Source organism: Notechis scutatus, chromosome 2, assembly GCF_049901735.1.
Source record: "Notechis scutatus isolate UNSWTSFEM ecotype Mainland chromosome 2, rNotScu1.2, whole genome shotgun sequence".
NCBI lineage: Eukaryota > Metazoa > Chordata > Lepidosauria > Squamata > Elapidae > Notechis > Notechis scutatus.
The window spans coordinates 225,181,682-225,197,176 of record NC_142010.1 but is presented as its reverse complement, the minus strand read 5'-3'; the positions used below and the strand labels follow the sequence as shown (position 1 = coordinate 225,197,176).

The window sequence follows — 15,495 nt, the reverse complement described above, 5'->3', positions numbered from 1 at the left end:
GATACAGACTCTGGGCTGTGTGTGTTTATGCTTGATAATAACAGCAGCCACATTGCAAGCATGTGCTCATTCATTAGTTCTAAACTAATACATTCTAGCTTACTTCTGCCTTCCTTTTGTATGATCACATTGCAATCTCTTCTCATGGCACAGCACACTTTGAAAATGTATCTTATAAAAGCAGTCTAATATTATTTCTTACCATTTAGTCTACAGTGGTTTAATACTGTACTTATGTCCTAGAGAATGATATAGATTTGCTTTTGGCGAATTTCTTCTTGTTTAAAAGACAAGAAAGCTAGAGGTTTCTGCTTTTCTGCTTGTGTTTGATAACAGTTGTACGGTATTAAAATGTGTGGATGCATTGGAGAAAAGCTTTTATTTCAATTATAAAGAGATTAGTTAATTGAAAGTATAGTATTATGTAGAGTTTGAAGTGGGCAATTCATATGTTGCTAATATAGATGCTTATTATATGTGCTTAATATTTAAGATGATGTAAAAGTAATCCTAAATTCCAATTTGCTCTCAATCCCACTTTCTGATTTGAATTTTGTATTTTTTCCTCTAATTCATGATTTAAATTGTTCTCATAAATACCACCCTAACATTTCATCGTTTGTTAACTAATACATTTAGATTTAATTTTCTTCATTCTGCTCTTGTCACAGATGGTAAACTATTTTGTCTATGCACTATGGAAAGTTAAGTTGTTTTTATACCATGCAGAGTTTTATTGTATTTGGCTTTTATTATGTGTATGTTATGTATATTTATGATGTATATGTACATATTATTATATGTATATTGTTTTACTCTTGGTTGTTAGTCACCCAGAATTTGGTTAATGTTTTAAATAAATAAATTGTATAAGTTTGTGTCATTTTAAATAGTGCCCAAAGCCATAGAAATACTTTTGGGGTATCTTAGTTATAACCTTCTCACAAAAGCTCCAGAGACTTTAAGTTATACAAAGCTTGCAGAAAATCTTCCTGCAGTAGCCATTGAAAAGTGTAAATTAAGTTATTATTTTTTTATTCTTTTACTTATCATATTGCAGGCAACTCAAAAACCAAAGACAGAACCTGAAAAAGCACTACAAGACAAAAAGGTAGGATGAAAAGCCTTTATTTTGAGTGTGCATTAAATACGTATTGCAGCTAGTATGAACATTATTTTAAACTATATAGAAATGAATGGGCTTATATTCATTTAACGCATTTGATGGCTCAACTTTTAAGTATTTGTTATCTTTAGAGAAATCTGATACTAGTGGAAAGTTAGAATGTAAACGTTTACCCTCCCCTTGAAGGACTGTGTCCATCTTATTGGTGGGATTTATATTTTAATAATCAGGCAGGGGTACATGACTAATTTGAATATATATCAATTACAATGTAATTATATTAGAAGATATATGTCTGCACAGTGTTGAAATTTGTACTGTGTAGGGAAAGTAATAATATTACTTGATTATTTTGTTCATAATGCAGAGCATTCTGTTATAGAATAAAAATCAGTATAAAAGAGGTTTCATTCAGTTTTCATATTACTGTGTGTGTTTCAGGCAGATGAACCTCAACCTGTCTGTCCAGTTGAAGGGAAGCAGAGAGATCCTGGAGGGGTAATTGGTTTACATATTATGATAAAAATTACTTTAAATGCAAATTAGTGTAAACACATACTTAAAGATTTTAAAATATATTTGTGCAGGCAAAAAGTTCGAGCAAAGATTCTTTAGGGAAGGAGGCTAAGCAACCAAGTTTGGGAAAAGAAACCTCTGGTCAAAATGCCAAGTCAACACAGTTGGCAACAGCTAAAGAAGCAAAGGTAAGGTGATTTTTCTAATGAAAATATTCAAGTAGCATTTCTTATATTAATTTTATGATAGCTTTCCCCGAAATGGTACACTCCAGAAATTACTGGGATTCCTAACCATAGGCCATGCTAGGTTAGAATTGTGGGAACTGAATTTGTTAATCTGGAGAGCAACAAAATGAGAAAAACTGGTAGAGAAGGAATCCCAAAGACTAAGAGGGACAAGTGAGGAGAGATGTATTTCTACATAAACCACTTTGGTAAATAACTTTCGCTTTTTCTGTATTCTTAAAACAGATTAGAATATATTCCAGATGTGTAATTACGACCTGTTATATATAAACAAGAAGTTATGGTTGTGGGATTTCTTTTTGTTCTTGTTGTACTTGTTCTTGTTCTCTTGTTCTCTTTATTCTTCTTGTCTGCAGAGCAATAAGGCAATTTCGAGTACTTGGATAATTTAGACTTATTTAGGTGAAACCTTAGTTGGTTGCTTTTTTATATTACAAAATTGACCACTAGCAGGATATACAAGCCACTCTTTGATCCTCCATAATAGTTAAGTGCATGCATTTTGCAGTAACTTAGTCTGATTGTTTAAAAATGTACTTTAAAATGTTACTATAGATTCAGAACAGAGTTTCCATTTAGTAAGCATTGGTTAACATATAAGCATTTTGTAAGGTAGTAGTTAGTGTCTTAAACTGGGTTGCATCATATACATCATATACTACTATAAGCTTATTGAATTATTTAGAAAATGTTATTTTCCTAAATATCTCAGGTTTAATGTACCACTATATAGAATATCATTGTGCATGGCCAATAAAATATTTTTTCCTCTCATATTATTATTTGCATGGCTAGAATTGCACTGTTGATCCTTTTGTTAGGCAATGTTCTAGGATTACTGTATCTCATAAAGAATAAAGTATTAATTAGAAATGAAAATATAACCACAACTGACCCCAAAGTTTATGTTGTTAAGTGAAACATTCGTTAAGTGCATTTTCCCCCATTTCATGATCTTTCTTGTCCCAATTGTTAATTGTTAAGTGAATCATTCCAGTTAAGTTAGTCACGCAGCTGTTAAGTGAATCTGGTTTCCCCACTGACTTTATTTGTCACAAGGCTGCAAAAGGTGATCACATGACCTCAGGACACTGCAACCGTCATAGTATGCCAAGTGTCCGAATTTGGATCACGTGATCTCAGGGACAATCATAAGTATGAAAAACTGTCTTACATCTCTTTTTTCAATGCCATTGTAACTTTGAACAGTCACTAAATGGACTGTTGTAAGTCGAGGACTACCTGTCTATGCAAGATTTGCAGTAATTCTGAATTATGCTTGTGGTAAATGATTTCATGTTATGCTTTTTATTTATGACCAACGTAAAATCATGCTTGAATGACATTTTCTGCTTAGAATTTGGGCTGCTCTAAATATTAGTGGTACTTTGTCTTAGCTGATCTTACCCTTTTCCACCTTAGGCTGGCACTGACAAGAAACCATTGGCTTCCAAAGCAGCTGTTGGCACAGCTGGAACAATTGCAGCTGCTGGTTTGACTGCTGCAACTGCAGAGGTGAGTTTAGTGGTGGTTATTAGTATGTGCATGTGAAATTATGTACTAGCTCTCAGAAATACATTCTTATTTTCAGACTAAAGAACATAAACAGGCATCTCCTACCCCTGTTACTGCAGACAGTAAACCAGCAGAAAAGGTAAACAAGGGTTTACTTACCGTGTATTCTACTGCTGCATTATTCTTTTTTTCAAGCACCATTTTAAAAGTAGCTGGCCAGCATGGATAATCTTGATTTTCTTTTTTTTAAATACGCACGATCAGCTATATTTCAAATTGTAATTTTCCCATCATTACTATGCTGACTCCTGATAAAATAAAACATGTATATTGTACTACATATACAAATGTATATGCACACTAGAATAATCAAATGTGTATGTGGCACATATAATCTTTCTCTTACTGCTCTGACTGGAAAGCTTTGTTCCTCCTTTTGTCTTTTTAAGCTGCCTGACTCATGAATAACTTTTTCCTCCCTTTAAATCTCTGCCTTTTTGCTTGCTTGCATTTGAGTAATTTTTCTGTTTGTCTGTAAATCTCTCCTCAAGTCCTTTTTACTCCTCAGGTGTTTTACTAAATTATCCACTTCCTCCTCCCCCCCTCCCCCCAGTCATTTCTTCTAGGTGTGGTCTCTCTGAGTCAAGCTTACTGATGTCAAGCAGAATCCCTAAGCCTGTATTATCTTTCTCTCTAGACATTTGTCTTGTACTCATAGCACCACACCTTTTATATCTTTTTAAATTCAACATTTGTTTCTTCCTCTTACTTCTTCTGGGTAATCTTGCCCCCTCCTTTCATTCCAATTTTCTTAAAAGTTTACCTTTTATGTATACTAAAAACTCCTTATCTGCATTTTCAAGTCCTATTTCCTACATTCTGCTAATTACAAAAACTAGATATCTGGATTTCTAACAGCCAAGTTATTTCTTTCTTCTATTAGCAAGTCTCTACCATATAGTACTGACCAAGTTTGTTTGTCCAATGGTAAAATATTTCCAGGTTAGATAAACTATAACTTTGGGTACTACTATTGATACAATATACAATAGTATATAATACAATAGTAACAGTACAATATTGTCTACTATTGACCTGACCCCTTTCCTAAGAGGTGCCTACCGTCCCTGTCCTATTGTTTCTTTCTTTTTTCTTATTTGTATCCATTTCATATATTTATAACCATGTTTATACTTATACTTGTTATCTAATAATTGTTTGACAAAATAAATAAATAAACAAATAACATAAATAAATAAATATTTTACTGAAACATTTTACAATTTAAATGACTTGTTATAGTGGTGGTATTCAATTTTTTTTACTTCCGGTTCTATGGGCGTGGCTTGGTAGGCGTGGCAGAGGAAGGGTACTGCAAAATCCCCATTCCCTTCCCACCCCACTAACTTGCTTTCCAGCTCCATTCTGCTGTGCAGGGCAACAAAAGAAGATCCAGCTGATTAACTGGGACTCGGGAGGCAGAGAATAGATGGGGGCAGGGCCAGTCAGAGGTGGTATTTGCCAGTTCTCCTAACTATTCAAAACTGGTCAGAACCTGCTGAATACCATCTCTGATTTGTTAGATTTTACTGTATTGGTTTTTAAACATTTGATTATAATAATTTTAAGCTGTATATATATTTACTAAAGAAATAATAAATGTATTGCTATAGAACACTCTAGTAATCAACTACTCCATGCCAGTGTTATATATTATTAAAAAATGTTTTCCTAGTCTGATTTAGATACTGCCTTAGATGATTTAATAGATACACTTGGAAGTCCTGAAGAAAATGAACCACCTGCTCCTACATATACTGGACCGGAAGTTTCGGTATGGAATTTTTTCTATAAGAACCTTATGCATGAAATCTGCATTTTTATAATTACATTTTGTAAATGTGGATGCAAGTAAAATAATGTTTTTCCAAATTTTGTTTCCTCGTGTGACATCCTTGAACTATTATGCATTTTTCAAATTTTTTATTTTGTATTGCTTACCAGCATATTGTGATTATTTAGTTTCAATTCAGATGTTAAGTCCAAATGAATTTAGGAGAGCTTGCTTCCATAGGAATAGGTCTAGGTGAAGTGACTGACCTAAATTTTCAGAATGTAGAATTGTTCCCCATAAACACATTTACTTAACATGGTAGGCGTATATATATAGCACAATGATGAAGCTATGCACAGATTTTCAAAAGGCAGCCCATTGCATTTTGAGAATCTCTGTATATTCCTGACTCATTTGCAACATCTTCTGAAACTTTAGAAACAGCTTCAATCCAGTCTTTTTCCTTTCTTAAATATTCCCATATTTTCATTCTATATCTATCGTAGAATGGTAATCTGGTCTAGGAACCATTAGAGATAGCATTGCACTGTTGTGAAAAAATTATATGCTCTTTATAATTTACATATTAGAAAACAGGGAAATTGAATGGCTTCTTGCTCAGTTTCTGGGAGGAATAAAAGTTATAGAACAGCAAAAAGAGAGAACTATTTCAAACTATAATGTTTGGAAATATGTCTATGCCTATGGACTTTCCTCCCTCTCTTTGTAATAAAAATGTAGGAGAAAGAAGGTTTGGGTATTTACAAACACTGTATTAAGAATTAATCTAACCATCATTAATGTATAACTTGGTAGGTTAATATTTTTTTTAATTATTCACATAGTCAGATAAGAAGAAGCTAATAGTTGGATCTCAAAATATAGAGGAAGAATAATCATTTTCTGTACTCTAAGCAAGGGCTTTTTTCTTCTTCAAAAGTGTAGTAAGTTTATTTCCATTTCCAATAATTACTCTTAATAATTCAATTATCCTGATAATTATCACCTCCTGCCAGATGGTATGTTATTTTAAAACCCAGCATGTTTTAAGTATTAGGTATTATAATTTGTCTTATTAACGTGAACTGCAGTTCTCAATTGTTAGGTAATTGAGGTAAAATGCAATTTGTTCTGTACAATAGTGATAGAATAAGAAAACAGAACAGACATTTACAGATGTAGACATCAGCTTGTATTGATTTTTCCTACCATAAGCACAGTCATTTTTACCAAATATTATGGATTACTGTTTTGAATGGATAACTAACTAGTATTAAAATGAACTTAAAATTATATATTTTTTAATAAATTGGAATCTTATGGAAATATCTTTCATGTAACTGTGAATTAATTGTTGAGCTCAAGAATAAAATGTAACTTTTCTTTTGATGTAGGATCCAATGTTTTCCTTAAATATAGAAGAGTTGGGCAAACGGGAGAGCACAATTCCTCCAGAATACAGGAAATTATTGGAGGTATAAACTACCCTGAATTATGTTTCAGCCGTTTCCTATGCGGCAAATTGCCTAAAATATCATCACAAACATACTTTTCTTTTTCAGAGTAAAAGTGATGATAAAATAGCTTCTCCATCAGTTGCAGTGGAAGAATCACAGGTATGGTTAATTGGTTCATTACAAAATGCGAACAGAGAAAATTATTATTGTTCTTTGCATATACAGTTATCTATGCTTGTTTCAAACACAAATCAAACAATAGGTTTAGGTACATATAATAGGATCATGCAGTGTTTTGAGTTTAATCTCTAATTCAGGGGTGTCAAACTCAAGGCCTATGGGCTGGATCAGCCTGCAGAGTGCTTAGATCTGGCCCGCAGGGCCACCTTGGAAACAGCAAAGGACTGGCCTGCAATGCCTCTGCCAGCAAAAACATGCTGCGATGGTCTCCTGCAGCCCTCTGCCAGCGAAAAAGAGTTTGGGGGTAGGGGGCACATGCCCCTTGAGCTCCATTTTCACTAGCAGAGGGCTTGAAGAGGCTGTTGAAAACAGGCTCTGGAAGGGCTGCATGCAGCCCCCACCATCCCCGGCTCTGTTTTCACTGGTAGAACAAACTAAAAACCAAACAAAAGGACAAATGTTTCCCCTTTTGCATTTGAACATGCAAGAAGGGACAGGAAAGGAGAAAGGGAAAGAGGAAGGACAAAGAAAAAGAAGGAAAGATGCCAAGAGAGCAAGGAAGGAAAAATAAGGAAAGAGAGGAAGGAAGAAGAAAGGAGAATGAAGAGGAAAGGAAAAAGAAGAATAGGAAGGAAGGAAGGAAGGAAGGAAGGAAGGAAGGAAGGAAGGAAGGAAGGAAGGAAGGAAGGAAGGAAGGAAGGAAGGAAGGAAGGAAGGAAGGAAGGAAGGAAGGAAGGAAGGAAGGAAGGAAGATGATAATGAGAGTGAGGAAAGGTCTGAGGGAAGTCCTACCTTAGCATTTGGCCACCACAGGTGCCCCCAACACGAGGGACATTGAACTGGCCATGCCTACCCCAGCCACGTCCACCCAGCCCCCGAGGTCAAACACAGTCCTGATGCAGCCCTAAGTGAAATTGAGTTTGACACAATTGGTGATCTGGAGTGCAACATCTTAAACATTTTGGATGATCCTGAGAAAAAACGCTTCTGTTTTAGGATTTGCAGTCAGGTACTATGCTTATGTTCCCACCTGCTCCAAAACATTTGAAAATTGAATCTAATATTTAATCTAATATTACAGAGAAAACTGATTTGTTGGGATGCAACCAATTTCCTATATATAAATAGTCATGGTGTTATACAAGTGACTAACTCAAACCACTAGAAATGTGCAGTTTTAAACAATTTGTTTGGCACATAAAACTGAATAGATAGTATCATTTTTGTTGAATTCAATAAGTAATCTCTAGGATTCGATACAGAATGTTATGTAGAAAAGTTTTTGTACTTTATGTGGTATAAATACAATAATTTTTTTGTTATGAACAAGAATTGTGGATTCAGACTATAAGGTGTGGCTTTTCATTTCTAATATAAAATAAATGGGGCACAGTCATTGAATAAAATTCAGAATCCCTTTTAATTCTGTAATTATTTCAAAATATTTTGCTAAGTTAAGACATGTATAGTTTCATGTTGGAGACTAATCCCAGAAAAAAAATCAATCAAGGCAATATTTTCTAATAGAATGTAAGGGGAAACAATAATATTTTCTCTGTTAAAATTCTGTTGGAAAGGATTTTTTAAACAAATAAATAGTAATTCGGAAAACGGTAGATTCCCAGCTTATGTTCAAATAGCTATCTTTTCAGAATAATTTTGGAAGAATCGGGTATCTATACAGGAAAAAAACCCTCACTCTGGTGTTTTAATGATCAATTTTCTCTTCAACTCTATAATCACACTTGCTGTATTCACTTATTGTGCTAAATTATAATGTTGGTTTGTTTTTGCCATTGTATGACCTCCATTTTGGATTAATATAGGTAGTCCTGGACTTACAATCACAATTGAGACCAGAATTTCCATCATAAATCATAAGTCAAATTGGACCAAATGTTATGACAATTTTATTTTAAGCAAATAACCATGCATTGGTCATATGTGTGAATGCAGGTCATAAATCACTTTTTCCAAGGCCATCATAACTTTGAATTGTTGTTAAACAAATGGTCTTAATACGAGGACTAGCTGCATTTTATTTGAATCACACCATTAAAAAAACACTCTTGATATTATGTGTGAATGCAACAACTGAATAGCAAAGAACTGCTAGTAGAAAAGCAAGTCATTGCAAAACTAGATTGCAAATCATCTCTTTTTGTCATCCTTGTCTTCAATTTTGATGTTACTGCTTCTATTAGTAGAGAATGATGGGTGTTTCCAGATTAGAAATTGGCTAATTTGGCTATGAAGTATTTGCCTATAAGGGGCCCATAACCTGTAAAGAGCTATTGGGCAACTAGTATAAGTCTAACCAAGTTTATGTTTTCATTTAGCCAACAATGACAGACGATGACCTTGCAGATGCGCTGTCATCTGATTTCACTTGCACTACTGTACCATCTGCTGGAGAAAAGGAAGTCAGGCCAAAAGAGGTACTGGTTTTACTGTCTTAAAGGAATATTGCCAAGCTTGAAATATCCATTTAAAAAGAAAGTTTTAATACATTGCTTTAACAATAGCAGTATATTTAATACATTGCTTTTAATACATTAATACACTCATTAATACATTAATGTTGATTTAATGCGTTGCTTTTAAAATTTATGCCAATAAATTTTGTGTTTATATTTATTTCTTATATATTTATATTTTTATGCTATAAGCCTGCAGCCAAAGATGAGCTTTTACAAGCCCATTCTGCAACATCAGTCAGCAGTTCGGCTCCTCCCAAAGAGAAGAAACCAAAATTGGAAGAGGTAGATATATTACTGTTCTATACTAAATGTTCCGATACTCAAAAATTATTAGACACACAAAATTATTATGATCCATGATTTTGGAAGGCTACTACAAAAGTTAGGTAACAAACTTTCTGAGCTCTTTTTCAGTCCTTATTATACATATACTGTTCAAACTGTATTGTGAGAATTTGTATCGAATCATATTAATTGGATTTAAACTTCATTCATTGGATGAGTCTTTGCAACTGAAGAAAATATTTTTATCTTTGCCACTTTTCTCACTCAGCATTTTCCAATATGCTTTTAAAATGAGGATCTTACTGTGTTTCATCTTAATGCGGCCTATCTACCAGAAGGCTTTAGATGAGAAAATGTCAGTAATCTATAGCATATTATGAACCTCTGAACAATTTAAGGTACAGCTGATATCTAAAGGCGGTTGAGTTCTTATTTAAAAATACAGATAATGCACACATAAAGTATATATCCTTTAGTTTCTGCAAGATTTCAAACACATCTATGTTTGAATTTCAGATGTTAAATCAGGATGTGATTTCATTGTCTGCCAAAGTGATCAGTTCTTTTCACTGTGGCTATTATGTTTTATTGGGCATGACTTCTTTATTTCCTTCCTACCTGTGTTACATGTTGTGTTATAATCATTCCAAATGTTTATTGATGCACAGGATCACAAACAAATTATAAAAGCATATTAGGATGACATTAATCTACTATCTAATATTGAATAATAATAAGTATAGCACTGATGCTGGAGAGAACACATTTGGCACTTTGTCTAGAAAATTATTCAATTTATGGATTTTCTCCTTTTTTATTGAACTAAACTGGAATTAATTTTCCTGAGTCTTCTCATAATTGTTTCATATATAGATCACTCTACTTTCCTGAGCTCACAATTGTTATACTGCAACTAAGTTCTTAACCAAGTTTCAAGGTTGGTTGTGGATTTATGGTTGATGAACCTGCATTATTATCGATTACTTGAAATTCAGTATTAAATATAAAAAGACAGATTATTGCCCTATAATGGAAAAGTGAATAATTTACTGTTGTGGCTCCGGGTTTGGATTCTGCTCCTGTGGCAGATATGAGTTCAAGTGATGAGGACATGGCAGCAAAATATGAGCCGGCATTGCTTAGTGATTGGGATAGTAACCAGGATGAGGAGATGGATGTAACAAGGAAGATAGACCTGAATTAATAGAGTTGTCAGGACCTTCGACCTCCTCTGGTTCTTTATCTGATCAGCAGCCGGGAATGGCTGACAGAGAAGGCATGAGAGAGTTTTCCAGTGGAGATGAAAATTTGGAGAACTTATGGTTAGACGTCAGAAACAGAAGGAGGCTGAGAAGACAAACTCAGTTAGAAAGGAAGCGTCGAGCTAGTCATTAATTAGGAAATTAGCACGCTTCATAAGTGAATAAAAGGACACGGCTGGGCTGGTGGAATTCGCCAGAAGCAAAGTGACTAATTGGGAGTGAAGACATGCAGCAAACTCTCTGAGGCTTGTGATTTACTGCCACGCCAGGATTGCCGGACAGAGTGTGGATTTATTGCTGTGTATTGGAATTTACTCCAGCCGTTCTCTTGTGGGGGTTTGTTTTTGATTTGAATTAATTCGAAATGGCTGCTTTTTGTTTTGCTCGCCTGCAATTAAAGGGGAGATATAACAATTTACCATCCTGCATTCAAATGTTTTAACTACCAGGTGTAGATTATACTATGAAACAATTGCTAAAAAATCTGAATGGTCAATACAGCATTATGTCCAATAATTCTAGCACATGTACATGACAAACTACTCCTAAAAATAAAATCCTATGGTATATCTGGACAACTGAATAACTGGATAGAAGCATTCCTATCAAACAGACAACAAATGGTCAAAATCGGAGAGTCCTATCAAATCCAGTACCTGTCAATAGTGGTGTCCCTCAGGGCAGTGTTCTAGGACCAACTCTCTTCATACTCTACATAAGCGACCTCTGTGATCATATTAAGAGCAATTGCGTTCTCTTCGCTGATGATGTAAAGCTGTTCAATACTACAGACAATACTGCTACCCTACAAAAGATCTTGACTATGTATCCGAATGGTCAAACAAATGGCAACTTCAAATCTCAACAAATGTGCAGATATAAGGAATCCCCTGTATTATTTTTTAAAAATAATTGCACTTTGCTTTTACATTTTAGGTGACAATTAGTGATAGTGCCCTGGATGCTCTTGTGGACACACTTGGTATGCCAGAACCTGAACCTGAAGAAGATACCAGTTCCATTGTTGAAATTGAAGAGGTATATCTGTGCTACGCGCCCAAAATAGAGTCACTTTGGTCTAGTGATTAAGACACCCAGGTAGAAACCAGAAGATTGAGAGTTCTGGTCCTACCCTAGTCATGAAAAACAGCTAGGTGATATTGGGTCAGACACTCACTCTTAATATAACTCACCTCACAGGTTTGTTGGTGTGGAAAAAATGGGAGGAAGAAGAAATATTAGGTATCACTGCCTTGAGTTATTTTTAAAGTAATAAAAGCAAGATTTTTTTAAAAAAAAAATCTAATCAACAAATATACAAATAACCAACCAGAACAATTTTTGCTTGTTGGTAAAAGAGTTGTACTTCTAATACATTAAGTTGTACTTCTTAATACATTAAGAGGTATTTGTAAATAAATAAATAATAAGATTAGGTTGCAACTATGGGGGAATAAAGTGTTTTTTTAAATTAAATACTACATGTTTAGTAGTCATAAAATACTTAGATATATATGATATATCATCCATTGATATGATTGATTTAAATTTAGGCTACTTTTAAATCCCACTGATTTGATAGAGTATGTATTTAGATTTCTAAAGAATCATCTTTTATATTGATAAATTGTTTTTCCCCCTCCTTTAGCCAAAGGCCATAGAAAGGAAAGAAAAGAAACCTGGTGAACGTGATGATACAATTCCTCCTGAATACAGATTAAAACCAACCTTGGTAACTAATAATTTCTACTTTTTAGTGACATGCAATATATATTATTTTTGTTGTTTAGCAATTGCAATGGAATATCAAATTATTCAGTTATTTAGTTGATGCCTTACTAATTTTACTTTAGGGCCACTTGTTTCTAAATTTTGCCATATTGTGTCCAGGTTAAGAGGGATAATTGCACTTTGAGCACTAGGATTCTTGACCAGGTTGCTTTTTCATATTTCACTGATTTTGTGTGCCATGAAAGGCAAGAATATGGAAATGCTTGTTTGATCCCTTTGCAACCAACTGATGAAAAGGGCACACTATAACTATTCCACCCAGTATCTGGATAGTGATTGCTGGCAAGGGAGTGATGAGGTCTTTTAGCTTTTTGATTGTTTCTTTTGAATAGCATGTAGAAATTGTTTGTCTCTATGTGCCTGTTGATGGCTGGTTTTGGAATCTGGAGCTATATCATCAAGTTTACCAATTGTCAAATATTAAATACTGGAAGCCAACAATTGGTGTTAATTTTCTCAGGGATGAACAAATACAGCACCTTTGGCTGAATGGATAGTATTAACATCTAAATATAATAGAACTAGTATATCTAGAAACAATTATACTAGTTAGAAAGCAATGGTATATATAATATCTGAAAATTCCAATGGTTTTTTCCCTTCTAAGTTGTCTTTATGGGAAAAACTAACAGTAATTGGAAAAATGGTGCTGATATGAAAAAATTGGATGAAAGTTGTGATACTGATTTCACTGAAGATGAATTTTTAACAAATACTTTGCTAAGGACAAATGTCATCTATCAGATATGATTCAGTGGCAATATTTACTGGTACAACATTTGTTAATAACATTGTTTGTACCAGTGGTATATTCAGCATCTGAGAAACCAGAGAAATTAGATCAACTAGTTTAATCTTTTATACAATAAAAAAATAACATTTAGAATTTTATGAACTGTGTAAAAAAGGATTGTCTATGACAGAATTTACAGGTTGTCCTTGACTTTTGACCATTCATTTAATGAACTATATAAATTGGACACCAACAAAACCTAAAATTTCAGAGTATAATATTTTCTTTAATTACATACCTAGTATATAGAATTTGACAACTGGACAGCATGGCCAAAGCCTAGTGATGACACTAGGCCAGGGATATAAAACTCATGGCCCGTGGACCAGATGCGTCATGTACTGGCCACCCCCACCCCTGGTTTAGCAAAGGGGAAATAAGTTGCGATATGTCATGTGATGACAACATGTCATCGAAAGGCTTACTATATCAGTCATAGCTTGATCCGCTTCTTCTCAATAATCAACTGTGCACTTTAATTATTGTTAGGATATAGAACTATTAAAGTTCTGGGAAATTGGAAAAAAAAATCTGTTAGAGTCTGGATTTCTTTTGTATCATCACTATTTTTATTTTGATTGAATACAAATTGCATTCTTAACAATCATTCTTTTTTTAATACTAGGACAAAGATGGGAAGCCACTGTTACCAATAGCCGAAGAGAAACCAAAGGTTATTTGACAATTTTTAAAATATTTATTTTCTATTACTTCTGTTGAAAAAGAACAAGTTGAATGAAAATTTTATCAGTTCTTTTTTCAAAATATATTGAGAATACATTCAATGTTCTCTTTGGAGGAAGTCTAGTATATTACAAAGAGAGAAGTTCTTAATAAAGATTTTTCTTTTCCTTTCTATTTTTGCAATAGCAAATACAATACCATGTTAGATCAAAACAAAGGATTGTTTGGTCCAGAGCTATAAGTTACAATTCCAATTCTGTACATGCAGGAAATTCAGAAAGAAGACAGGAAATCAAAAGTGTTCTTTCATTGTTGATTCCCAGCAACGGACACTTTAGGAGTGAACTTTTTTTCTGATAGTAAGAAATATTTTGAACAGAAATGCATATATATTTCCAACCAAATATCCACCCTATAGTAATCATGTTCTTACCACTGCTGAAGAATACCATTGATAAATGGTAACTTGTTAAGTGTAAGAGCCAAGGTAACGCAGTGGTTAGAAAGCAGTATTGCAGGCTAATTCTGCCCACTGCCAGGAGTTTGATCCTGATCTACTCAAGGTTGACTCCACCTTCCATCCTTCTGAAGTTGAGGACCCAGATTGTTTGAGGGCTATATGCTGACTCTGCAAACTGCTTAGGGAGTGCTGTAAAGCATTATGAAGTGGTATATAAGTCTAAGTGCTATTGCTATTGTCTCTGTTATTTTTGTCTGTTTTTAAATTGATTACTCTGCATCTATTTCCTCTTTTTGTTTTACAGCCAATTAGTGAGACTGAACTCATTGATGAATTTTCAAAAGATTTTGTCTGTCCTGCTTCCTCCATAGAAAAATCAAAACCAACTGAACTTGCTGATACAGCTAAGGTATGTTTCTTTTGCCCAAAATGCTACAGTTAAATCCAAAAATATGTATTGAATTAGATTACTTTTTCTACTGATTCTATCCCAATATGGTGAGAAGGCATGTTCCAGGACTACCAGCTAAGAAGTGTTGACTGGTAGAGTCCAGAAGGAGAGATTTTTGGAACATTATCCTTTGGAACATCATCCCCGCTTTGTTTGGCCTGTCCCTGCTGCCTTTTGTAAACTTGATTATGTGCCTATTTATGGATTAGACACTGTCTCTTGGTGATGTGGATGATTGGTTAGATTAAGCCTGGATTCCGTTTTATTATTTTTATTTATTTTTAAAAATATTGTCTCTGTTATGTATTTTATTTGTTTGTTGTAAGCCGCTTAGTGTCATGTAAAAGTAAGATGAGCAATGATATAAATCAAACAAAGTCTTCAGCTAGGAAGCTCTTTTGAGAAATCTGAGA

The 15,495-nt window shown here is 34.0% G+C and overlaps 1 protein-coding gene across 24 annotated transcripts in view; it reads left to right on the top strand.

Annotated features, from left to right (window-relative positions):
* The window catches only part of CAST (calpastatin), a 282,033-nt gene that overhangs the window by 248,637 nt on the left and 17,901 nt on the right, over positions 1 to 15,495 (top strand). For 14 of the 24 annotated variants that reach the window (XM_087958155.1, XM_026672542.2, XM_087958148.1 and 11 more), the window contains 14 exons: positions 1,061 to 1,111; positions 1,568 to 1,624; positions 1,714 to 1,830; positions 3,313 to 3,405; positions 3,482 to 3,544; positions 5,141 to 5,239; positions 6,634 to 6,714; positions 6,802 to 6,855; positions 9,216 to 9,314; positions 9,546 to 9,638; positions 11,840 to 11,941; positions 12,552 to 12,635; positions 14,113 to 14,160; positions 14,936 to 15,040. In XM_087958155.1, coding sequence (XP_087814281.1) covers positions 1,061 to 1,111; positions 1,568 to 1,624; positions 1,714 to 1,830; positions 3,313 to 3,405; positions 3,482 to 3,544; positions 5,141 to 5,239; positions 6,634 to 6,714; positions 6,802 to 6,855; positions 9,216 to 9,314; positions 9,546 to 9,638; positions 11,840 to 11,941; positions 12,552 to 12,635; positions 14,113 to 14,160; positions 14,936 to 15,040 — 1,146 coding nt within the window. The remainder of the gene's footprint in view (positions 1 to 1,060; positions 1,112 to 1,567; positions 1,625 to 1,713; positions 1,831 to 3,312; positions 3,406 to 3,481; positions 3,545 to 5,140; positions 5,240 to 6,633; positions 6,715 to 6,801; positions 6,856 to 9,215; positions 9,315 to 9,545; positions 9,639 to 11,839; positions 11,942 to 12,551; positions 12,636 to 14,112; positions 14,161 to 14,935; positions 15,041 to 15,495) is intronic. The other 10 variants (XM_087958156.1, XM_087958152.1, XM_087958153.1 and 7 more) reach the window with 1 other exon arrangement.